A 24,807-nucleotide genomic window follows, 5' to 3' on the forward strand; every position below is an offset into this window, starting at 1 on the left:
TCTTTCATTGATTAATGCAAGTTTTAGGGAAGTATGCAATATGTTTGAATGAATTAAGCAGACGATATTTCTTGTACCTCTATAGCCAGTTGTAATTTTTCAAGGAATTTACTACTATTAGAAAAATCTGATTATTATTACAGTATATTAAAAATAGAAATATTAAATGTTGCCATGAATGTATAAACTGAGCCTCAACCTTCTTTTAGATTTCCAGAGATGAAGCTGTTAACAAGATTAGATTAGATACAGAGGAACAACTAAAAGGTAAGTTCTCTTTTTTTAATTAAAAAAAAAGCCAAAGGAAATAATAGATTTTTAAAATTTTTTGGTTCTAAGACCTAGAAGAAATTAGTTACTCTCATTACTTCCCAGTTTTATCTTCCGTAAACTTGCAATAATGGTGTATCACAATTAACTTCCATGAATGTCGCTAGTACTATACTTGGTGCAGAGCAGGTAACTAGTAAATAGTGAATGTAAAATGTACCTGATCTTTTCTGCTTCAGATTATTACATTCTAAGATGTGTAGCATAGTACCCTATCTTTTGAAAATCTGAGTGATATTCTTTTACACTCTTGAGTTCTTGATCTGTGAAATTGCAATTCTTGTGGAGGGCAATATAGCATAGCAGGTTAAGCCACTGCTTGGGACGCCCACATCCCATAACAGAGTACCTGGGATTGAGTCATGCCTCCCCTAATCCACCTTCCTACTAATGTGCCTGGTAGCAGCAGGTGATGACTCACGTACTTGGGTCCCTGCCACCCCTGTGGCAGACCTTTATGGAGTTCCTGGCTTCTAGCTTTAGCCTGGCTCTTGTGGGCATTTGGAGAGTAAAGCAGTAGATGGAACATATCTGTCTGTCTCCCTCTCTCTCTCTCCCTCTGCCTTTCAAATATAAATATATATAAATTTTTAAATCTTCCACAAACTTGTCTCAAAAAAATTACCTGTTTTATGGAGATTAAATGAATAAATCATTTATGTTTGTGCCTGGCATATAGCAAATGTTTAGTAAATATTAACTTATGCTCTTGTTATTTTTAATATTGTGTGAGATTGTAAGATGTAACTTTTAGATAATTTAGCTCTCCATAAATTAGTCAGCAAAGTATCCTACTATATAATGTCAGTCTCTCTCAAACTAAATGTGAATGAACCATGACATAGAGTTTTTGTTGATTTTTCTTCTAATAAATAATCTCTTGCATCATTATTAATTTAAGATGTTAGTGTTAATATTAAGGGTATTACCTGCAATTGTCATTGTAAAAGTTTATTCCTTTATCACTACATTTCCTCATATTTATTAGGAATGAGAAGTTATATAGCCCATGTTACCTTGATTTTGTGTTTCTATAATATATAGAATATCTTTGTGACTCTCTGGGTGGATAGGATTATACTTAAAATGTTTTAGTGCTAATTGTTTTCTTTTCCAAGTGTAACCCAGTTAAAGCATAAAAGTTCATGTTGAAGTATAGTATTAAAAATTATTATTGCTAGTAAAACAGTGTTTGTGACCATGTTCCAGGTACTTTAAAGTTATACAGTATTTAATAAACCAAACACTTGACAACAATACTTAAAACAGCATAAATTAATTGATACAGTAGAATAGCATAACATTTGAAAGATAAGCCTTTGAGGCAGACAAGAGTTGTATTCAGGTCACAGTTATATCAGTGTAATCTCAGGAAGTTTATCCTTTTTTCATCTGTAGAATGATAATTATAGAAATTATCTCAAATTGTTATGAAAATTAAAGGTATGTTTAAATATCTATAAAGTATATGTCTCTTAAAAGAATTTGAACAGTTAGCTAAAAGAGTCCATGGGGATTTGTGAAATATAAAGAAAATTGCTCCCCACTTTCAGATTAAAATAAAAGTTCCCAAAGCAAAATAGAGTGACTTAGATAATTTTATAATGCTGGATTTGTCAGGTAACAAAGCAGTCGGGAGCGGATTTCAAAGCACGGTCATTCTACTAGAAAGCAAACTAAGTTTCTAGTACCTGCACTTTTGAAATACTTAATACTTGATGTTTCACTTGCTTGAAAATGTAATTTGTCCACTTTGTTGGCCTGAGATATAGATGTTGAGATTCAGTTCCTTTGGTTTACCCCTGTAGCTAATTGACTTGATGCTGTGAACTTGAGAAAAATCATGTCTTCCAAAAGCAGAAACCTTTTGTTTTGATTTGTCTCTTTTTTTTAATAGAAAAATTTCCTGAAGTCGATCCATATGAAATAATAGAATCCTTCAATGTGGTTGCCAAAGAGGTCTTTAGAAATATTATTTTGAATGAATACAAGAGGTAAAGATATGCTTTTGGTGATGGAATTGAAGCATGCACTGTCTCTGTAAGTTACCTTAAAAGTGCCAACTTCCTGAAAGGAAAGAATTTTTTTTTCCAAGTTGTAATACTTATTTTGAAATGGGCTCCTATTGAGAAAGAGTGTGTGGATGGTGGATGTGTGACTGTGTCCCTTGGGCTTCATTTCACAGCCCTGACTGCACATCAGAATTACCTAGAGCTTTTTATAGAACATATAGGTCACAACCCCGGAAATTCTGATTTCAGTGAGATGTAGAGTAGTGTTTAACTATCTGTATTACTTTTAAAAATTCTGCAGAAGACTATGATTTTGATACACAACTGGGTTGAGAATTTCCTGGTAGAAAGAAAGAGATAATATGTGATTTTTCTATTTTCTACCACAGTTTTTCATATGTATTTCCTTTATTACTATAGATGTGATGGACGAGATTTGACTTCACTTAGGAATATAAGCTGTGAGGTAGATATGTTCAAAACTCTTCATGGGTCAGCACTGTTTCAAAGGGGACAAACACAGGTAATATATATAAAAAGCTACAGCCACTGGCTGAATTATTATTTAATTAAACTTAATAGAGTACACTGTGTAGATGTCATGTGTTTTTATTATATGAAATATATGTATTCATATTAATAGCTGGCATTTTTGAAAATAATTTAAACAGGCTTTTTGAGGTACAATTGACATCAGTTACCTGCACGTTTAAAGTGTCTGATTTAGTAAGTTTTCACATTTATGCATTTGAGAAATCTACCACAGTCAATATACTGAGGACTTCAATCACTCCTGAAAATTTCCTCATGCCTCTTTGTAGGAATAGGAAATAGGAATGTTCCCATTCTCTTCATTCTCCAGGCAACTACTGATCTACTTTGTCACTCTAAATCAGTTTGCATTTTCTAGAATTAGCTAGTAGAGTAATAGTGAGAGAGAGAGACAGAAAGAAAGGTCTTGCTTCCGTTGGTTCACTCCCCAAATGGCCACTACGTCCGGCGCTGCACTGATCAGGAGCCAGGTGCTTCCTCCTGGTCTCCCATGCGGGTGCAGGGCCCAAGCACCTGGGCCATCCTCCACTGCCTTCCCGGGCTACAGCAGAGAGCTGGACTGAAGAGGATAGTCTTTTGCATGCTGGATTCAGGTTTTCCCGTACTATTTTTTTTTTAAAGATTTATTTATTCATTTGAAAGGCAGAGTTACAGAGAGAACAAAAGAGAGAGATCTTTTATCCACTGGTTCACTTCTCAAATGGCCACCAAGTCCGGGGCTGGGCCAGACCAAAGCCAGGAGACCAGAGATTCCTCTAAGATTCCTATGTGAGTGCAGGGGCCCAAGAACTTGGACCATCCTCCGCTGCTTTCCCAAGTGCATTAGAAATGCAGCAGCTGGGACTTGAAACAGCACCCGTATGTGATGCCCGTAGGGCAGGGCCTTAGCCCTCTGTGCTACAGCACTGGCCCCTCTTTTAATAACATTTTGTAAATAATCCCATTAAGACAGTCTGCATAGTTTTTGTTATCTGTTGTGACAATCTCTGCCTTTTAATGGAAGTGCTTAGTCCATTCATGTTTAATTACTGACGTGTTTGAATGTAGATCTTTTTATTGTTTTTCTTTTATTCCTCTGTTGTTTCTCTATTAATACTTTATGCCTTCTCTTTGGACTAACTGTTTTTTAGAATTGCATCTCACTACATGCTTGTTTGCTGTACTTCTACAGTCAGTGGTTACTATAAACATTGCAGTGTGCATCCTTAACTTCTTAGTCTTTTTATGGTCAATTTTGTACCACTTCATATAAAATCATGAAACAGTGCGAGCATTTTTTTCCATTTTCCTCTCTTTCATCCTTTATGCTATGAACATCTTATGAGTTACATCTACATACATTATAAATCCTCCTCTAGTATAATAACTTTCTTTGAATAAAAATATGTATTTTAAATAAGTCAAGAAAATAATCTCACATATTTACCTTTCTGAGGGTTTTTTTTTATTGCTTTCTGAAAATCCAATCCATGTTTCCATCTTGTATCATTCTTTTTTTTCTTTCTTTCTCTGTTTTTTTTTTTTTTTTCTTTTTTTGTTTTTGTTTTTAGAGTGAGCAGTTAGATTTATTGAACACACTGCAAAGGAGCAGCAGGCAGGCAGAAAGCTAGAGGCTGCTACTGCTCCCTAGTATCTTTTTTTTTTTTTTTCAGTATTGTCTTCCAGATCTTTTGACAACAAATTCTTAATTTTCCATTCATCTGGAATTTTTTTTTTTGTTTTTTTTGACAGGCAGAGTGGACAATGAGAGAGAGAGAGAGAGAGAAAGGTCTTCCTTTGCCGTTCATTCACCCTCCAATGGCCGCCGGGGCTGGCACGCTGCGTCCGGCACACCGCACTGATCCATTGGCAGGAGCCAGGTGCTTCTCCTGGTCTCCCATGGGGTGCAGGGCCCAAGTACTTGGGCCATCCTCCACTGCACTCCCTGGTCACAGCAGAGAGCTGGCCTGGAAGAGGGACAACCAGGACAGAATCTGGTGCCCCAACGGGGACTAGAACCCGCTGTGCCGGCGCCGCTAGGTGGAAGATTAGCCTAGTGAGCCGCAGCGCCGGCGGCTGGAAATGTCTTTTACTTTTGTGTACAGATAATATTTTTGCTGGGTATAAATTTCTTGGTTGATACATTTTTCTTTTAGCATTTAAAGATGTTCCAATATTTTGTTTTGTTTTTTTAACCTAATGAGAAGGAAAGACTCATTCAAATCATTGTTCCTGTATGTTATTGTTTTCATGTGGGTTCTTTCTAGGTTTATTCTTTATTTTTGTTTTTCAACAGTGTGACTATGGGTTGTTTCAGATTTATCATGCTAAGAATTTCCAGACCTGGAATCTGTAAAATTGTATCTTTCATCAAACTTAAGAAGTTTTAGCCATTATTTCCAGATTTTTTTTCTACCTCATTCTGTCTATAAGAGATTGCAAGTGCACATGTTAGTCCTTTAGATATTGTCCAACAGGCCTCTGAGACTGTTTTCTCCCTCCCTCTTTTTCAAACTGGGCTGTTTCTATTATCTGTCTTCTTGTTCACTGGCCCTTATCTTTCCATTTTGAGATAATATACTGTTTATTCTTTAATCTTTATTGATTCTTTATAGTCTTGAGTAGAATCATTGTACCTTGAACATCTTTGTTAATCTAACTTCTAAATAAACTCAGGTTTGGACCCTTCCTGATAATTTCTATTGAGTGGTCCCTGTTTGCTGTTTATTTGTAGATTGTGTCCTGGAATTTATGAATGTCTGGATTATATTATGTCCCTCCAAACAATATTACATTTTTTAAAGGAGGCAATTTTATTGGCTAAACCTTAATTGAGACTTCCTCTGTGGACTAATACATAGTTTTTATCAATATTCCTTTTTCTTGTGCCCCCTCATAGCACTCCTAATAAAGTGCTTTAAATTTGTAGTCTATGTGATGTTAGGATTACTGAAGTTTACACAACTATTTTCAGCTTTCATCTTTGTTTTTAGTATATTAAATTCTGAGGACTATTTTCTTTTTTTTTAGGTACTTTGTACTGTTACATTTGATTCATTAGAATCCAGTATTAAGTCAGATCGAATAACAACAGCTATAAAGTAAGTTAATGTTTTATGATATTATGTTTGTTGATGTTCTTGTATATGATTGAAGGTCATATGGTATATTACTATTCATTATTTTTTAACTTGTATCTCTGTGCTTCATGTTTGTTTACATATTTGTGATTTCAAGCGAATTTTCCTTTTGGTACTATACTGTCTTGGTTCAGAACAAATGTTTGTAAAGCATTTAATTCCGTAATATGAATACATTTAGTTTATTTGTCTCTAGAGTAACTTGTCAGGACTGATTTCTTGCATTATCTTGAGTGAACAGGTTTTTCTGTTATAAATAAGAGCAAAAAATTGGGCAAACATCCCAGTTGCTAAAAATGATCCAAAGATGTTAATGAAAAACTTTGACTAATCCCAAGTCACATTGTAATTTAGTATTCACAAATACATGGCTTTCCTCTCCTGTTCCCAAAAAGTTATCAGTAAAATCATGATCAATTTCAGGTGATGAGAATCTGTGTTGCAGTCCCTACTAGTATTACACATCAGAGTCCTGGAACTCGCAGCTAGTTTTTTCTTTCTTCACTGCCTAACAAGGTGCCTCCCTTTCCCTAGTTAGGGATCCCAGAAGACCATAGGTCTCTGCCTTCTCCTTAAACTTGCCCAAGAGATGAGGATAATCCCCAGTATCTTCAGAGTAGTCACCCTAATTGTTTTTCATTTATCTGATATAATTAACAGGTCAGGTATATGTTGAAGGGTGGAAAGCCCATCCTAATAATCTGTTCTTGGAAGTGCTTCTATTTGTATTTTATATTCTCATTGGAACCATAATTTGGTTGCATTGCCATTTTTCTCTTTGACTCCTTTCTCTTTTAGGAAATAACATGATTTCATAAGAAGGAACATGGGGCACCTCCATATCTTCTAGTTTTGGGTCTGTAACCATATAAATGAGAGAGAATATGTAACTCAGCCATCATGGTCTTTGGTTTCCTTTTCTTGGAAAATGTAGTTACTGGGCCAGCAATCCTTGTCTTCCTCTGTAGTGCCAAAATCTGTGGTTCCTTTAGTCTTCTGAAAGTTTGATTTTTAGGTTTCTTTTTCCAATGCTACAGTTAATGGCAACACAAATTTTGTTCCATCCCAGGGTTTTTTGGAATTCTCTGCACAGAAAGGTGTCTTTTGTAATTCCACTCAAAGGGATAGTCATTTGTGTTAAGAGCCTGGTGTACCTGCTTTTTCATCTAGATGTCTGATTTCCTTGTAGGAATTGTGTTTCTACTAACCTTACTTTCTCTCGTTCTTCTTTTTTTTTCTTTTTTTTTTTTTTTTTCTTTTTTTATAGGCAGAGTGGACAGTGAGAGAGAGAGAGACAGAGAGAAAGGTCTTCCTTTTTTTGCCGTTGGTTCACCCTCCAATGGCCGCCACGGCCGGCGCATCGCGCTGATCCGAAGGCAGGAACCAGGTGCTTCTCCTGGTCTCCCATGCAGGTGCAGGGCCCGAGGACTTGGGCCATCTTCCGCTGCACTCCCGGGCCATAGCAGAGAGCTGGCCTGGAAGAGGGGCAACCGGGACAGAATCTGGCGTCCCGACCGGGACTAGAACCTGGTGTGCCGGCGCCGCAAGGCGGAGGATTAGCCTAGTGAGCCACAGCGCCGGCCTCTCTCATTCTTCTACACACTTCGACAGCGATTCTCTTTTCAAGGCCTGAAAAGCCTTTGCCTTTCAGATCTTCAGATTGTTCTCAGTTAAATACTTTCTGTTACTGATTTCTATCTGTTCACATGTTGACTGGGAAAAAGATTCTGAGATTTACCTAACATGGTCATGGAATGTAGGATTCTCTTAGTAGTTATGAATGCCTAAAAATATGTGTGTACTAGGGCTGGCACTGTGGCGTAGTGGGTAAAGCCATGGCATGCAGCGCCAGCATCCCATATTGTTGCTGCTTCAAGTCCCAGTTGGTCCACTTCCAATCCAGCTTCCTGCTAATGCACCTGGGAAAGGAGTGGAAGGTGTCCCAAGTCCTTGGGCCCCTGCCACCCACATGGGAGATCCGGAAGAAGCTCCTGGCTTCTGGCTTTGACCTGGTCTAGCCCTGGGTCGTTGCGGCCATTTGGGGAGTAAACCAGTGGATGGAAGATCTCTCTCTCTCTGTCTCTCCTATCTCTCTGTAACTCTGCCCTTCAAATAAATAAATAAATCTTTTTAAAAAGTATCTGCTGTCTTAGTATTGATATCTGCATGCTTAAAGGCTTATATTTGAAGAAATTCATTTCCTAAATATATGTGGAATTCATTTGTTAGCCCGAGAGGGGAAAAAGATCTTTCTCTCTCCAACTCTCAATAATACGTGATAGTTTTTTTTTAATCTTCTTAAGTTCTTTATTGAAATAAATTTGTATCCATATAATATTAATATTGTACCTCTTGTTTGTAGTGGAATAAAAGATAAAAATTTCATGCTGCACTATGAGGTAAGGTTAAGTTTTTTTTCCTAGCATTTTGTAATGAAAAATGTTCAGGATATAGCAGAGTTAAAGAAATTTGAAGTGAATATCTATATATGGACTACCTGTGTTCTACAATTAACATTTTACTGCTTTTTAAAAAAAAATTTTTTTTTCACTTTCCTAATTGTATCATATACTCTGTCTGTCTGTTAAGGTTGATTTTGGGTGTATTTTTATGTACAGAAGGGATTTAGGAAAATTAAGTATCAGTTTTCTAATCAACAACTTGTTTATCTAAGTCACACATAAAAGTTAAATATATTGGGGCTGGCGCTGTGGCATATTTGGTAAAGCTGCTGCCTGCAGAGCTGGCATCCCATATGGGTGCTGTTTCAAGACCCGGCTGCTCCATTCCCGATCCAGCTCTCTGCTATGGCCTGGGAAAGCAGCAGAAGATGGCCCAAGTCCTTGGGCCCCTGCACTCATGTGGGAAACCCAGAAGAAGCTCCTGGCTCCTGGCTTCTGGCTTCAGATTGGCTCAGCTCTGGCCGCGGTGGCCAATTGGGGAGTGAACCAGTGGTTGGAAGAGCTCTCCCTCTCTCTGCCTCTCCTTCTCTCTTTGTGTAACTCTGACTTTCAAATAAATAAATAAATCTTTAAAAAAAAAAAAGTTAAATATATTAGACAATGTTGTTTCAGGCAAGAAAGAATAGTACTTGTATACATGTGTATCAGACAAAAAAGAAGCTTTTCAAAAACCTCCACTGACTAATCATCTCCCATTAGCTCATTTAAACGTTCATATTTCTACTCAGTTGATTAGCAGTAAAAGAACTGAAATGTTTAGTGCTAAGTTACTTCACATGAAATCATGATACATCATTGAGCTTGTGATTGACTTTATTCACAGCCAGTCCTAAGGAACCCAACATAATATACAGTGCTTTTAATTTTATTATTTGAAGCATTTACCATGAGAGGCTAGTATAAAGTAACAAGTCATTTCACTTTTGAGTAACCCCTATTGGCTGCTCAGAATCCCAACATTTAAGTTTTGTTGAGTCTGCTATAATCAATAGAAATTTTTTTTTTTTTTTTTTTTTTTTTTTTTTTTTTTTTGACAGGCAGAGTAGACAGTGAGAGAGAGAGAGAAAGGTCTTCCTTGGCCGTTGGTTCACCCCCCAATGGCCGCTGCAGCCGGCACGCTGCGCTGATCCGAAGCCAGGAGCCAGGTGCTTCTCCTGGTCTCCCATGCGGGTGCAGGGCCCAAGCACTTGGGCCATCCTCCACTGCCTTCCCGGGCCACAGCAGAGAGCTGGACTGGAAGAGGGGCAGTTGGGACAGAACCCGGTGCCCCGACCAGGACTAGAACCCGGTGTGCTGGCACCACAGGCAGAGGATTAGCCTATTGAGCTGTGGCGCCAGCCAATATAAAATATTCTGTGTAGAAAATGTATGCTAGAGTATACATAAACCTGGAGATTCATACTGGACCTGAATGCCATATAAATACTGTAGATAGTCCTAGATAATACCTAGATAATACAATACAGAAGCCAGAGAGGAATTGTAATTGTAAAAAGGGCAGCCATGGAAAACGCAGCTCTGATTATTGGGTTAGGGGGTGCGGAAGGAGCTCGGGAAGGATATAAGCCACTATTGCTGTATTAACTTATTTTTTTTAAAAATTTTTATTGGGCACTGGCATTGTGGCACACCAAATCAAGGCTCTACTTGAAACTCCAGCAACCAATAAAAGCACTGCTATAATCCAGCTCCCGGCTAATGCACCTGGGAAAGAAGTGGATGATGGCGCCAGTACTTGGGCCCCTGCCACTCATGTGGGAGACCCAGATGGAATTCCAGGAGCCTGGCTTCAGCATGGCCCAGACCCAGGCATTGTGTCCATTTGTGGAGTGAAACAGCAGATGGGAGAGCTCTTTCTCTAACTGCCTTTCAAAAAAAAAAAAAAAAACAAATAGCATACTTTTATGGAAAGTCTCTCAATTTTTAAATGATGACAACTAATTCATATTCCTTTAAGATAACATTAGTCAAATGATACAGTTTGCAACTCTTAAATAAAATAAAACTCCTATAGAAAATATCTTTGTTTCCTCAATATGCATTTTTTTAAAAAAAAGATTTATTTATTTGAAAGGCAAAACTATTGAGAGAAGTCTTCCAACTGCTGGTTCACTCACCAAATGGTCACAATAGTCAGAGCTGGGCCAGGCCAAAGCTAGGAGCCATGAGATTCATCGAAGTCTCCTACATTTGTGGCAGGGCCCAAGTACTTTAGTCACCTTCTGCCTTTTTCCCAGGCACATTAGTAGAGAGCTGGACTAGAAGCAGAGCAGGAGGGACTCAAACCAGCAGTTTGATATGGGATGCTGATATGGCATGCCAACATCACAGGAAAGGTGGCTTAACCCCCCGTGTGACAATGCTGACCTCCAATGTGTGCTTTTTAAAATATATATATTTTTTATTATAAAATAGAATATTTTTCATTGTTAAAAACTTAAATATTATGGAAAGTTATCATATAAAGTCCCATAATCATCTGTTTCCTATTCTATAATTCATTTACCCACTAGAAATAACTATTTTAGCAATAAGGTATATATTTTAGATCTTCACCAGATATGTGTACTTTTTTATTTATTTATTTTTTTTTTTGACAGGCAGAGTGGACAGTGAGAGAGAGAGAGACAGAGAGAAAGGTCTTCCTTTGCCGTTGGTTCACCCTCCAATGGCCGCCGCGGCTGGCGCGCTGCGGCCGGCGCACCGCGCTGATCCGATGGCAGGAGCCAGGAGCCAGGTGCTTTTCCTGGTCTCCCATGGGGTGCAGGGCCCAAGCACCTGGGCCATCCTCCACTGCACTCCCTGGCCATAGCAGAGAGCTGGCCTGGAAGAGGGGCAACCGGGACAGAATCCGGCGCCCCGACCGGGACTAGAACCCGGTGTGCCGGCGCCGCTAGGCGGAGGATTAGCCTAGTGAGCCGCGGCGCCGGCCCGATATGTGTACTTTTTTAAAAACTAAAATGGAATTCTATTTTAATAGTAGATCTTGGGTATGTTACCATGTCATTTTTTTTTTTTTTTTAAGTTTCCTCCTTATGCAACTAATGAAATTGGCAAAGTCACTGGTGTAAACAGAAGAGAACTTGGGCATGGTGAGTACAAATCTGTATACTTAATATGGTGTTCTTATAAAGACTTAGTACATTTTTTCCTGTTTTTTTTTTTTTTCTCTTCTAATTTAGGTGCTCTTGCTGAGAAAGCTTTGTATCCTGTTATTCCCAAAGATTTTCCTTTCACGATAAGGGTCACATCTGAAGTCCTAGAGTCAAATGGTATGATGTGGAAATATTTCTTTTCTAATAGAAAACATCACAGTCTTGACTTTTCCGAAGTAATGTTAAATTATGTTTATTACTATAGATCTCAAACTTACTATAACAGAACTTGTGTTTAGTTAATCATATGCCTGAATCTGTTATTAGCTAATGAGCTGTATTGAAAGCAATATAAAACATGTATGTTTCTCTCTCTAGGGATCTGTTATAATAGCTGCAGTTTAGTGATTCTTTTTCTTTATTTTTACAAACAAGCACAGAGCAAGTCCACTTGGAAAGAAGGGCCAAAATAGGAAGAGGACTCATATCACAAATGAATAATAAGTAGATACAACAAAGGGAAGCTGTATTAAAAATCTAGATTTAAATTTTGAAAATTCAGTCTATGGGTCAAGGCAAGCTGCAGTCCTGAAAGCAGAAAAGATACAGAGTTCTAAAAAGTGCAGCAGACATAAATCAGATTGTTGCAGATTTTGAGGAGGAGAAAATACCAAAGAAGGTTCAAAATTTCAACTAAAGACTTTGTTCTCTACTGGGCATGCTAGACCAATGGCTTTTGGCTAGAGACTTGTGTCTTTAACTGCCTCTGATGAAGGCAGCAAAAAAGTACACTTCTTGGAGGTTTCTTAGAATCAATTCTTTGGGCCAGCACTGTGGCATAGCAGGTAAAGCTTCTGCCTGCAGTGCTGGCATCCCCTATGGGCACTGATTTGAATCCTGCCTGCTCCACTTTGAATCCAGCTCCGTGCTAATGTGCCTGGGAAAGCAACAGAAAATGACCCAAGTGTTTGGGACCCTAAACCCACTATGGGAGACCCGGAAGAAGCTCATGGCTCCTGGTTTTGGATCAGCCCAACTCTGGCTGTTGCAGCCATTTGGGGAGTGAACCAGCTGATAGAAGATCTCTCTCTGTAATTCTGCCTTTCAAATAAATAAATCTTAAAAAAAAAAAAAAAAAAGGAATCAGATTCTATGGCAATGTTGTTTAATAGAACTTCTTGTGGTGGTGGAATCACTTTTTTAATTAGTTTTCCTATTTGTTATTATTAGATTTATTTTTTTATTTGGAAGGCAGAGTTTTATATATATAAATAGAGAGAGAGATCTTCCATCAGCTGGTTCACTCCCCAGATGACGGCAATGGCTGGGACTGAGCCAGGCTGAAGCCAGGAGCTTCATCTGGGTCTCCTACATGGGTGGTAGAGGCCTAAACACTTGGGCCATCTTCTGCTGCTTTTCACAGGCCATTAGCAGGGAACTGGATTGGTAGTGGAGCACCCTGGACACAAACCGGCACCATATGGGAAGCCAGTGAAACAGATAGCAGCTATACCTGCTATACTGCAACACCACTCCCTGGAAATCCTTTATATTTGTGCAATCCAATTCAAGAAATGAACTTTATCTCAATGAATTTTAAATTTAACTAGCAGCGGTGGTTAATGAGGACCATATTGGACTATCTGGATCTGTAGTTTGTAGTTTATGAGAATTCAGGTGCTTTTAAAAAGAAAAGTCTATTGAATATTTATAATTGAATATAAGGAAGTAACCAATAGTAACACATTTTTGCATTTTAAAATATCAGTATATTATAAAAAGTTTTTTTTTTTCCTATAGGGTCATCTTCTATGGCATCTGCATGTGGTGGAAGTTTAGCATTAATGGATGCAGGTAAAAGAAGTACATCTCAAAATTGCTAATATTTTATACATATTTGATTAGTATAAAATATAAGATTTCATTAAAATCAGATTTTAATAAGACTCAAAAGTCAAATTACAGATTACCATACCAGTTCAAAGGAATATACAGTTGTAGAGTAGAGCTTCAAATAGCCAGGTATCTGTTGGAATTAATAGTTTTGGCTAAAAGAAGTACCCTAAAAATTATTTATTTCCTTGATTTATTTCCAAAAGGTAGGGAACTCCAGAATTGTTCCTAATCATTAAGGAAATTTTAGTCAGCAAGTAGAGGTATTATGACCCATAATAGCAAGCAACAATATAATCATCTAGTCAAATTTATAAGCCATGAGAAGAACAATGCCATTGAGAAGTATATGCAGAATTTTCAGAAGGCAGAATGCAAGTGGTTCAATATAATTTCTGGGTCTGAAACACCAAAAGAGAAAGAGTTATGTTAGGGGACTCTGAAAGCAATTTCTGCCAAGCAGTCATCAATGATGCTGTTCAAGAAGGGAGACATGAACCTATGAACCTAAAGACAATGAAGAGGCCACGCAAGGAGTTCTCTGATAAGTTCACACATCCGCATTACAGCTAAAAAATTGGAAAGGAGCACATAACCAAGGATGAAATGAAAAAAGAATGGTGTGAGTAAATATTATCCAGAAAAATTGAAACTTGGATAGGCCAGAGCCAAAAAATGGTAAAGGTACTTTTCTAGTTTCATTCACTGAATAAAAACAATCTGATATTAATGGGAGCTGATAAAACACTGCTACTCTTTTTCCTCTTCATTTATTCATTCCACAAATTCAACAAAGTGTCCTGACTATGTATCAGGCACAGATGTAGGCTCTTGAGACATGGTGATGAACAAAACAGTCCTTGTCCTCATGGAGCTTATTTTTCTCAGCCTTCCAAATTTCATATTGGAAAATACAGAACATATCCTGAAAAGGGTATACTGAAAGATAAAAGACTTCAGAAGGGTGTCTGTAGCACTTCAGATAAATTCAGATCTTTTGGTCTAAGCAAAAACTCATTCTAGATAAAGATGAGAATCTCAAGATGAGATTATTGAACCATGTTGGCAGTCTTCAAGAAATCATGGAGACCGGTATTCAAGGACAGGAAATTTGTATTTTTAAGAGAAGAGTATCCTATAAAACATAACCCTGTGAGCTTGATGGTGACCCTTGACAAGACTTAAATTTTTTATGATGGTGGAAACCCTTAATATTGATGCAGTCTGGTTGAGGAACTGTATTTCAGTAAATTTAAATTTGATTACCCAGCTCATAAAATAACGGTTTTATAATTATTCTAGAAAATAAGGCAACCACAGACAGGAGGAGCCAAAAGAGACTCACCAAAAATAAGTCATGCCATAGTAAACTCATTTTGGTTTTGAAAAAATTGCTAGATTAAAAGTGTGTGTGTGTGTGTGTGTGTGTATGTGAGTGAGTGAAGGGGGAGGGGTATGGATGAGTGAATTTAGAGTTCAGCTTAATAGTTTATATCTGTGTAAGTGATGCAGAAATTTAGGCTAGATGATAGGCATGCCATTCATAACTGGTTGAAGGATGGATAGAGAAGAATTGTTAATCTGATCATCAGATTGGGGATGATTCTGAAGCTGAATACTTGAGGATGCTTCATCCTCAACCTTGTCTCTTTCATTGTTTTATCACTGAGTTAATTGGAACCATTGGCCTGACAATATAAAGGATACTGAAAAAAAGGAATGAGTACCTGATGTATTAAATGACAAAAATCTGCAAAAGAAAACAAAAATCTTAATGGGGATTTAAAAAATACACAAAGAAATAAAATTAAATTTGACAAGAGGGGTCAGTGCTGTGGCACAGTGGGTTAAGTGACCGTCTACAGTGCTGGCATCCCATATGGGCACCGGTTTGAAACCTGGCTGCTCCACTTCTAATCCAGCTCGCTGCTATGGCCTGGGAAAGCAGTGGAAGATAGCCCAAGTGGCCCCTGCACCCACATTGGCGATCTGGGAGAAACTCCTGGCTTCCATACTGTTTTTCATAATGACTGTAGCTATTTACGTTACCACTACAATGTGCATGGGTCCATTCCCCTTTCTCCACATCATTGCCATCACTTGTTATCTTTTATCCTGATACAGCCAGTCTAGAGTGAGGGGATATCTCATTGTTTTGATTTGCATTTCCCTGATGATTTAGTGGTGGTGACTACTTTTTCATGTATTTCTTGGTCATTTGTATGTCTTTCAAAAAATGTCTGATCTATTGCCCATTTTTAAGTTGGGTTGTTTGGGTTTCTGCTCCTTATATATTCTGGTTATTAAGCCCTTGTCAGATGTATAGCATGTAAATATTTTCTTGCATTCTGTAGGTTGTGTTTTACTCTGTTGATTGTTCACTTTGCTGTGCAAAAGGTATTTAGTTTGAAATCCCATTTCTGTTTCTTGCTTTTGTTTCCTAGTCCATTCCAATATCCTGAAGTGTTTTCACTATGTTTTCTTCTAATAGTTTCATAGTCTCCAGTCTTACATTTAGTTCTTTATTCTGGTTTGAGTTGACTTTTGTTTATGGTGGGAGACAGAGGTCTAGTTCCATTTTCTGCATATGGATATCCAATTTCTCCAGCAACATTTACTGAAAAAAACTGTAGGTCAGGAATTTACTTCTAGGCGCTCTATTATGTTTCATTGGTCTGTGTGTCAGTTTTTATGCCAGTACTCTGCTGTTTTAAATTAGTATAGCTATGTAGTATATTTTCAAGTCAGGTAGTGTAATACTTCCACGTTGTTCTTTTCATTCAATTGCTGTGGTTATTCAGGGTCTTTTGAGGTTCCATTCAAATCATAGGATTATTTTTTCTAGTTCTGTGAAAATTCTGCTTGGTATTTGATTATGGCTTGCACTGAATCTATAGATCACTTTGCTAAGAATGGACATTTTAGTGATAATGATTCTTCCAATCCATGAACATGAGCTCTTTCCATTTTTCTTGTGTATGTCCTCTTCAATTTCTTACACCAGTGTTTTATAGTTTTCATTGTAGAGATCTTTTACATTTTTGGTTATATTTCTTCCTAGGTACTTTATTTTAGAAATGGAATTGTTTTGAGCCGGCGCCGTGGCTCACTAGGCTAATCCTCCACCTTGCGGCGCCGGCACACCGGGTTCTAGTCCCGGTTGGGGCGCCGGATTCTGTCCCGGTTGCCCCTCTTCCAGGCCAGCTCTCTGCTATGGCCAGGGAGTGCAGTGGAGGATGGCCCAGGTGCTTGGGCCCTGCACCCCAGGGGAGACCAGGAAAAGCACCTGGCTCCTGGCTCCTGCCAGGATCAGCGCGGTGCGCCGGCTGCAGCGGCGGCCATTGGAGGGTGAACCAGCGGCAAAGGAAGACCTTTCTCTCTCTGTCTCTCTCTCACTGTCCACTCTGCCTGTCAAAAAAAAAAAAAAAAAAAAAAAAAAAAAAAGAAAGAAATGGAATTGTTTTCTTGGTTTCTTTTTCAAATAATTTGCTATAGGTATATAACCATTCTACTGATATTTTTATGTTGACTTTTCATCCTGCAACATTACTGAATTACTTTACTAGATCTAGTTGTTTCCTGGTAGAATCCTTAGGGGTTTCTATATATAACAACATGTTCCATACAAATAGTGACAACTTGGCCGGCGCCGCGGCTCACTAGGCTAATCCTCTGCTTTGCGGCGCTGGCACACCGGGTTCTAGTCCCGGTCGGGGCACCGGATTCTGTCCCGGTTGCCCCTCTTCCAGTCCAGCTCTCTACTGTGGCCAGGGAGTGCAGTGGAGGATGGCCCAAGTACTTGGGCCCTGCACCCCACGGGAGACCAGGATAGGTACCTGGCTCCTGCCATCGGATCAGCGCAGTGTGCTGGACGCAGCGTGCTGGCCGCGGCGGCCATTGGAGGGTGAACCAATGGCAAAGGAAGACTTTTCTCTCTGTCTCTCTCTCTCATTGTCCACTCTGCCTGTCAAAAAAAAAAAAAAAAAAAAAAAAACTGTTAACAAATAGTGACAACTTAACTTCCTTTCTAGTTTAAATGTTCATTATTTCTTTCTCTTGCCTAACAGCACTTGCTAGGACATCATAGTATAACATTTTTAATATTAATAGTATAATAAAGATCTATTTTCCTTATTAAAAGGGCTCTTATAAATTAAAAGGTAAAGATTACTAACCCAATAAGAAAAATGATTGAAGGCCATGAACACAGTTTACCAAAAAAGAAATATGTTTATAAACATAGAAAAGTGTTCAGCTTAATAAGCAGTTTTAGTGCTCGCTTCGGCAGCACATATCCTAAAATAAGCAATTTTATTTTTAGATTGGCAATGGTCAAAATGGTTGACCAGAATTAACATGAATATAGAATAGTGTGTACCCTTATATATCTCTGGTGAAAGTATAAAATTTGTCTTTAGAAGGCAGTTTGAGGGGCTGGCACTGTAGCATAGTGGGTAAAAACTGCTCCCTGCAGTGCCAGCATCCCATATGGGTGCAGGTTCAAGTCCTGGCTGCTCCACTTCTGATCCAGCTCCTTGCTAATACATCTGGGAAAGTAGCAGAGGATGTCCAAATCCTTGGGCCCCTGCACCCACATGGGAGACTTGGAAGAAGCTCCTGGCTCCTGGCTTCGGATTGGCTCAGCTCCAGCCATTATGGCCATTTGGGGAATGAACCAGCGAATGGAAGATTCTCTCTCTGCCTCTGCCCTTGCCTCTGTAACTCTGTAACTCTGCTTTTCAAATGAATAAATAAATTTTTTTAAAAAGGCAGTTTGTAATAATGTAAATACACATACTTTTTTTTTAGATTTACTTTATTTGAAAGAGTTACAAAGAGAAAGAGAGAGAAATCTTCCATCCACTGGCTCACTCCCCAAATGGCTGCAATGGCTGGGGTTGGGCCAGGCCAAAACCAGGAGCTCAGAGCTTCTTCCAGGTCTCCCAGGGGCCCAACCACTTGGGCCGTCTTCTGCTGCTTTCCTAGGTGCATTAGTTGGGAGCTGGATCAGAAGTGGAACAGCTGGAACTTGAACCAGCACCATATGGGATGCTGGCACTGGAGGCAGTGGCTTAACCCGCTATGCCACAACACCTGTCCCTACACACCTTTTGACTTAGCATTCTGATTTATATTTGTGGCTTATAAGACATATGGGGACTACTATGCAACCATTCAAAAGAATAGGTAGAGCTTTGCAGTGATATGTGTCAATATCTAAGAAAGGTTACTAAGATAAATAGGCAAGATGCAGAATAAATATTGAAAGTATGTATATACTCCCATGAGTAAATAAACAGTTATATTTGTGCACAGATGTTTTCTAAAAGGATATACTGACTAATGGTGGTTCTTTTGGAGATGCAGACTGACAGGTTGAGACTAGAAAAAGTGACCAAATACATATTTACTTTTTAACAGAAAGAAGGAAAAGAAGACACTGAAAGTCAAAGTAACAGATAATTTAGGAGTTATAAAGTTTGTTGTTTTTACAGACTTTTTATGAAGTATAGTGATTACCTGTTAGAATTGTTTTAAAGAGCTTTATTATATTCAAAAATAAATGAAGTAGTCTGATGACTTTTTAAGACCCTTCCAACTTAACCTTAGTGATTGTCAATTTAGAAAGTACAATATTTTTATATTAAAATAAATGTTAACTGAATGATAAAAACCTTTATTAGACTGGAGTGTGCATTACACATAAAATTCTTTTTCTCTATTATAGGGGTTCCAATTTCATCTCCTGTAGCAGGTGTAGCAATAGGATTGGTCACCAAGAACAATTCTGAGAAGGGGGACATAGAGGATTATCGTTTGCTGACAGATATTCTGGCAAGTATATTCCCAGTTTAAATATTTAATAGTGACAGCTACACATATTTTGCAAGTATCATACACCTAGATGGATTCTAGTACCTAAGGAATAGAGATTTTAACTCTTACTTTCCTCTCCTGGATATTCACTTTGGATTTTACATCATATGAGATAAAATAAAGATTACAGTGTAAGTATCCTTAGTTGTTCATTTTAGAATGATCGTAACATAATCCTTCTGCATTTATGGAGGGGAGACACAATCTAAAACTAAACTTGTATCTCTGATGAAAATATTTGTAGATTTGAAAATCACAAATTGGAAGCAGTAGTGTAGGAAATATTTTTTATATTTGTTCTTAGATGACATGGCTTATTTCTAAAACTACTTGATAGTGACTATGGGTAAATTAAAAATATCTCATGTTTTGAATTTCTAAAGGGAATTGAAGACTACAATGGTGATATGGATTTCAAAATAGCTGGTACTAATAAAGGAATAACTGCATTGCAGGTATTTTAAAAGCTAATTTGTTTTATTTTTGTGATATTTAAATTATTATTTAAATATCATGAATTAGTATTTACATAATTTTATTTTTCATTCTTCCATGTTAGGCTGATATTAAATTACCTGGAATACCAATAAAAATTGTAATGGAGGCCATTCAGCAAGCTTCAGGTAAGCCAGTGTGCCTGATTCTCTTTGCATTATTGTCTAATTTGTTGCCATGAACTATAGTTCCCTTTAGGCTTATTATAAAATACTGCTTTAAAAAATAGGATTTCATGTAATATATGTCAATAAGTATTAAATTATTTGGCATATGACTAACCATTAGAGAGACTAGTGAAATTTTAATTTTTACAAATTTAGCAATTCTATAATAGGATTTATGGAGAAGGGAATATGAATGGATTCTAAGGGTAACTGGGATGTAAAAAGCTTTGATTATTAAGCTAAAGAGTTTGAATTTTATTCCATAAAAATTGAATGCAACTATTTCTGACCATTTATCTTATGTAGGTATAACTTTTATTATGTTTTTATACTCTCCAGTGGCAAAGAAAGAGATACTACAGATTATGAATAAAACTCTTTCAAAACCTAGAGCATCTAGAAAAGAAAATGGACCTATTATAGGTAACACATAAAATTGTTTCATAATATAAACATTAATTTGTGAAGTATATTTTTAAAAATTTTATACCATATACAAAAATATTTTAAATGCTTTTATAGTTAAAAAATTTATTCTTATAGACTTGTTTACTGGGGCTTGCAAGGTGGCACAGTAGATTAAGCCACAGCCTGTGACACTGCCATCCCATTTCATAAGTGCTGCTTCAAGTCCCAGCTGCTCTGCTTCTGATCCAGCTCCCTGCTAACGTGCCTGGAAGGCAGCAGAAGATGGCCCAAGTATTTGGAACCCTATCCTTCTAATGTGAGAGACCCAGATAGAGTTCCTGGCTCCTGGCTTCAGCTTGGTCCAGCCCAACATTGTGGTCATTTGGGGAATGAACTAATGGATAGAAGATCTCTTTCTCTCTTCTCCCCCTCTCTATCTACTCTGGCTTTCAAATAAGTCTTAGAAAGACAGACAGGGGACCAGTGCTGTGGCATAGCAGGTAAAGCCACCACCTGCAGTGCTGGCATCCCATATAGGTGCCAGTTCGAGTCCCAGCTGCTCCACTTCTAATCCAGCTTTCTACTATGGCCTGGAAAAACAGTAGAAGATGGCCCTAAGAACTTGTGCCCCTGGGAAACTCAGAAGACTCTCCTGGCTTCTGGCTTAGGATCGGCCTAACTCTGGCCATTTAGGGAGTGAACCAGTGGATGGAAGACCTTTCTATCTGTCTCTTCCTCTCTCTGTGGCTCTGCCTTACAAATAAATCAATAAGTAAATCTTGTTTGTTTTTTTTTTTTTTTTTTAAAAGGACAGAGATCTTCCGTCTGCTGGTTCACTTCTCCAAATGGCCACAATGGCTGGGTCTGAGCCAGGCCAAAGCTAGGAGCCAGGAGCCAGGAGCCAGGAACTAACTGTGATGGGTGGCAGAGGCCTGAGTTCATGAGCCATCTTCCACTGCTTTCCCAGGCATATTGGCAAGGAGCTGTGTAGGGAGCAAAGCAGCCAAGACTCGAACTGGCATTTCAAACTGGGGTACAGGAGTCATAAGCTGCTCAAACCACGGCACCACAACACTGGCCCCAATTAAAATATTTAAAATTTGAGGGGAATAATATTCTTAAGACATATTTTAGTAATTTCAATAACAAGCTGTTTTTCCATGTGATAGTGAAATATTCTACATGAATTAGCCCAAAAAACAAAAATAAAATATTCTGAGTGATAAGATATGTTTTAGATTCATATATATATATATATGATTTATGTATCTGTCTGTATTACATCTCAGAAACTGTTCAAGTTCCATTATCAAAACGAGCAAAATTTATTGGACCAGGTGGATATCATTTAAAAAAACTTCAGGCTGAAACAGGTAAGAATTCTATGAAATCTGAAATTTTTAATTTAGTGCTGGACCATGTAAGTTTGCCATTTCATCTCTACTGTGTTGCTCCAAAAATATAACTTTGAGAAATGAAAGACCAATAGAAAAGGATATGACATATCTTTGAGTTTTCTGTGTGTCTCTTAATAAATCAGCAAATGATCACTGTTAACTATATTTATGTAGTTAGACCAAGAATATCAGATTTTGGGTTTGTTAGTTAGCTGGGTTTTTTTGCAACATTTAAAATCTGAACATCTAGAATAGTTTTTAGTTTTTCACTTTGGATGTTATACTTTTTTTATTATTTCTGATACTTATATTTAGCTCTATTTAGATTCTTATTTATAGACTATATGTAGAAATAGTATGCTTTCATATGTTTTATCTGAAAGCAGTGTTTGGTATTACCTGGTATTTAGCAGTTTTTGAAGTATTAAAGGAAAGTGAGAAGTACAGATTCCTTAGCTAGTGATTAAGAAACTGACATGATTTCATCCCTGGTCTGTCTGTTGACCATTCTAAAGGGTATGGGGCAGGGTGAGGCAGGAGGAAGGGTGAGTAAAAGGTTCTAGTGTAGTTTCTACCCAACTAAGTAAAAACTAGACCCTTCAAAGTTAGCACTGATAAGCTTTACCTCACCAGATGGTGGGCTCCAAGAAAGTGAGGACATTGGTTCCCTATGGTATCCTCAGAGCCCAGTACAATGGGAGATATGCAGAAGTATGCAGTGTGTATTTGTTGGTGAATAAATCCCTTCATTCCTAAAAAAATTAAACACAATATAAGCCTGCACAGCTGTTTCTAAGTCCCTCCCTTGTTGTCACATCTACTTTTAGGACTATATTCCACTGAATGAGCAGGTTAACATTAATGTGTTAAATTATCTTTTTAAAAGGTGTAACTATTAGCCAGGTGGATGAAGAAACATTTTCTATATTTGCTCCAACACCTAGTGCAATGCATGAAGCAAGAGAGTTCATTACTGAAATATGTAAAGATGATGTAAGTATAGATCTTAAAGTTGTTTTTTCTCCTTTTTGTTTGCCTATTAATCTTATGGCTTATTTTGCACTTACAGCAGGAGCAACAGTTAGAATTTGGAGCAGTCTATACCGCCACAATAACTGAAATCAGGTAATATCAAGCAATATACTGTGTTGGTTTTTTTAAAAGATTTTATATTATAAGCCCAGGTTAATTTCCCATTTGCTGTATTCACTTTGAAATCATAAATTAGATTGTCAGTTACCACATAATCACTTTTTTTCAAGGTATGATACACTTTCTATACCAGTTTGTAAATTTTTAGTAGTATGGTTCTGTGCTTATAATAGATTGTTGTAACAATTTTAAATCACTTTCCTTAACCAAATTTGCTACCATTTTAATTTTCCCAATAAATAGTAAATAGGCTCAAAATTGATTAAGTAATATTTCTTTTTGTTCTTGTTGTATAGTTGGGGCAGATATTGTGGTTCAGCAGGTTAAACTGCCACTTAGAACTCCCACAACCCCTATCAGAATGCTAGTTGAGTCCTGGCTACTCTGCTTCCAATCTAGCTTCTTGCTAATGAGCCTGGGAAGCAGCAGGTGATGGGTCAAGTGTTTGGTTCCTTTCGCACCCATGTGGAAGATCCAGATAGAATTTCTGGATGACTTCCGCCTGAACTATCCCTGGCTGTTGCAAGCATTTGGGAAGTACGTCAGGAGATGGAAGATACCTTTCTCTCTTTCTCTGCCTTTCAACTATATGAATATAAATAAATTTTTAAATTTTTAAAAGATAGTACTACTTAGTGCTTAATTAGCACTTTTTTTTTTAAAGATTTGTTTATTTATTTGAAAGGCAGAATTACAGAGAGAGTGAGATCTTCCATCCAGAGGTTCACTCCACAAATGGCCACAATTGCCAGAACTGGGCCAGGCCAAAGCCACGAGCCAGGAGATTCTTCTGGGTCTCCTACATAGGTGTTAGGGCCCAAGCAATTGGGTCATCCTCCACTGTTTTCCCAGGCACTTTAGCAGGGAGCTGAATCAGAAGTGGAGCAGCTGGGACTCGAACTGGCACCATATGGGATGCCGGCATCACAGGTGACAACTTTACCCACTATGCTACAGTGCTAGCCCCAATTAGCACATATTTTTAAGTTTCAATTTCAAGGCATTTTTTTAAAATTTATTTTTTAAAAGATTTGCTTGAAAGGCAGAGTTACAGAGAGGGTGAAGCAGAGGCAGAGAGAAGTCTTCCATCTGCTAGTTCACTCTCCAAATGACCATAATAGCCAGGGTTGGGCCAGGCCAAAGCCAAGAGCCAGGGGCTTCATCTGGATCTCCCATTTGGGTGTAGGGGCCTAATCACTTAGGCAATCGGCTGCTGCTTTCCCAAGTGCATTAGCAGAGAGCTATATTGGAAGTGGAGCAGCTGGGACTTGAACTGACACCCGTATGGGATGCTGGTACTGCAGATGGTGGTTTAACCCACCTCACTACAGCACCTGTCCCAATTCATTTATTTTTCAAAGACAGTCTGGTTCACTCCTCCAAAAGCCTGCAATAGCCTGGGCTGAGCCAGGCTGAAGATGAGAGCTGAGAATTCAATCCAGGTCTTCCAAGTGAATGGCAGAAACCCAAGTACTTGAGCCATCAACTGTTGCCTCCTTGGTTGCACATTAGCATGCAGCTGCAGTGGAAAGTGGAGCCAGGACTTGAACCCAGGCACCTAGATACTTGATATGTGCTTCTCAGTTGGTGGCTTCATCACCATACCATATGCCTGCCCTCAGTGCATTTTTTTCTACTAGTGAAAATGATGAGATTTTCAGGATCAAACAATCGTCTTTCTGAGAAAAAATAGTCAGATGTAGCAGGAATGTTCATGGATAATTAAAGGCAACAGGATAATTTGTTCAATATTGCAGGTGAAAAATAAGAAATGGGATGCCCTGTTTTGGTAGGTCAGAGAAACAAAGAGAAGGTGTTTAAATTAAGCATCTCATTTTACCTAACCCC

General features: G+C 38.1%; 2 protein-coding genes across 6 annotated transcripts in view; one reads left to right on the plus strand and one right to left on the minus strand.

The window, feature by feature from the left end:
- Positions 1-24,807, minus strand: part of LOC149128100 (uncharacterized) — a 401,020-nt gene that overhangs the window by 359,208 nt on the left and 17,005 nt on the right. For 2 of the 5 annotated variants that reach the window (XR_016229372.1, XR_016229370.1), the window contains 2 exons: positions 17,300-17,427; positions 13,490-16,871 (listed from right to left, as the gene is read on the minus strand). The exons of 2 other annotated variants lie outside the window; for them this stretch is intronic. The gene's annotated coding sequence lies outside the window, so the exon portion shown is untranslated. Of the gene's footprint in view, positions 1-13,489; positions 16,872-17,299; positions 17,428-24,807 lie in introns of those variants that run through there. One more of the 5 variants, XR_016229374.1, reaches the window with a different exon arrangement.
- PNPT1 (polyribonucleotide nucleotidyltransferase 1) overlaps positions 1-24,807 on the plus strand; it is a 51,197-nt gene that overhangs the window by 22,251 nt on the left and 4,139 nt on the right. The window contains exons 11-25 of the mRNA XM_002709704.6: positions 210-267; positions 2,228-2,324; positions 2,763-2,865; positions 5,904-5,974; positions 8,376-8,412; positions 11,501-11,567; positions 11,658-11,747; positions 13,371-13,424; positions 19,192-19,298; positions 19,724-19,795; positions 19,900-19,963; positions 20,342-20,425; positions 21,700-21,783; positions 22,694-22,800; positions 22,877-22,932. Coding sequence (XP_002709750.1) covers positions 210-267; positions 2,228-2,324; positions 2,763-2,865; positions 5,904-5,974; positions 8,376-8,412; positions 11,501-11,567; positions 11,658-11,747; positions 13,371-13,424; positions 19,192-19,298; positions 19,724-19,795; positions 19,900-19,963; positions 20,342-20,425; positions 21,700-21,783; positions 22,694-22,800; positions 22,877-22,932 — 1,151 coding nt within the window. The remainder of the gene's footprint in view (positions 1-209; positions 268-2,227; positions 2,325-2,762; positions 2,866-5,903; positions 5,975-8,375; positions 8,413-11,500; positions 11,568-11,657; positions 11,748-13,370; positions 13,425-19,191; positions 19,299-19,723; positions 19,796-19,899; positions 19,964-20,341; positions 20,426-21,699; positions 21,784-22,693; positions 22,801-22,876; positions 22,933-24,807) is intronic.

Source organism: Oryctolagus cuniculus, chromosome 2 (genome assembly GCF_051225735.1).
Source record: "Oryctolagus cuniculus isolate XC-2025 breed Fujian yellow rabbit chromosome 2, ASM5122573v1, whole genome shotgun sequence".
Classification (NCBI taxonomy): Eukaryota; Metazoa; Chordata; class Mammalia; order Lagomorpha; family Leporidae; genus Oryctolagus; species Oryctolagus cuniculus.